The 602-nt window shown below is 37.0% G+C and overlaps 1 protein-coding gene across 1 annotated transcript in view; it reads left to right on the forward strand.

Annotated features, from left to right (window-relative positions):
* The window catches only part of LOC119594745 (double-strand-break repair protein rad21 homolog), a gene marked incomplete in the record, with an annotated part of 12,864 nt that overhangs the window by 6,728 nt on the left and 5,534 nt on the right, over positions 1-602 (forward strand). The window contains 1 exon segment of the mRNA XM_037943833.1: positions 435-587. Within this exon segment, the coding sequence (XP_037799761.1) occupies positions 435-587 (153 nt within the window).

The following is a 602-nucleotide window of genomic DNA, read 5'->3' on the forward strand; positions in this document are numbered from 1 at the left end:
TTTGTGTCTTTGCTTTGCTTTTTGCATTTGCTTTTTTCAGTTTCCTTTAAATGTTCAAGTTTAGATCTATAACTTTTTAGGTTTCATTGTATATTCATTCTTCAAGTCTGGAATTAGTTTGGTGTATATCACATCAATCAGGACATTAGAAACTGATTTTTCACATTGTCATTTTAGATTTATTGTTCATGTTATTTATTATTATTTAAATTTATTTTGTATCAATGACATTCTAGAAATGGATATGATAGATTAAAAGATAAATTCTCTTATCACATACACATGCTTTATATTATCTTTTCCTGCCCTTTTGCTTTGTTGCTGAAATGCCTTTTACATTTGATTTCATTTGAGCTCACAAGACTGCTAACGTAAACTTCCTCAAGGGCAGAAGAGGTCATTATGTTCACACCACTCACCATATCTAGCCGCAGGTTCTGAGCATGTCGACAAGAAACATGGACCTCAACAACCAGATGATGTCACCACAAGCCCCAGAGACCCCAGCACCTCCAGCCCCTTTGGAAGAACAGCCTCAGCCTGCGCAAACACCTGCCCCTGGTGGCGATGTCATTACTCTAGACGAGGTATGGACTGCAATT

Source organism: Penaeus monodon, chromosome 34, assembly GCF_015228065.2.
Source record: "Penaeus monodon isolate SGIC_2016 chromosome 34, NSTDA_Pmon_1, whole genome shotgun sequence".
Lineage (NCBI taxonomy): Eukaryota > Metazoa > Arthropoda > Malacostraca > Decapoda > Penaeidae > Penaeus > Penaeus monodon.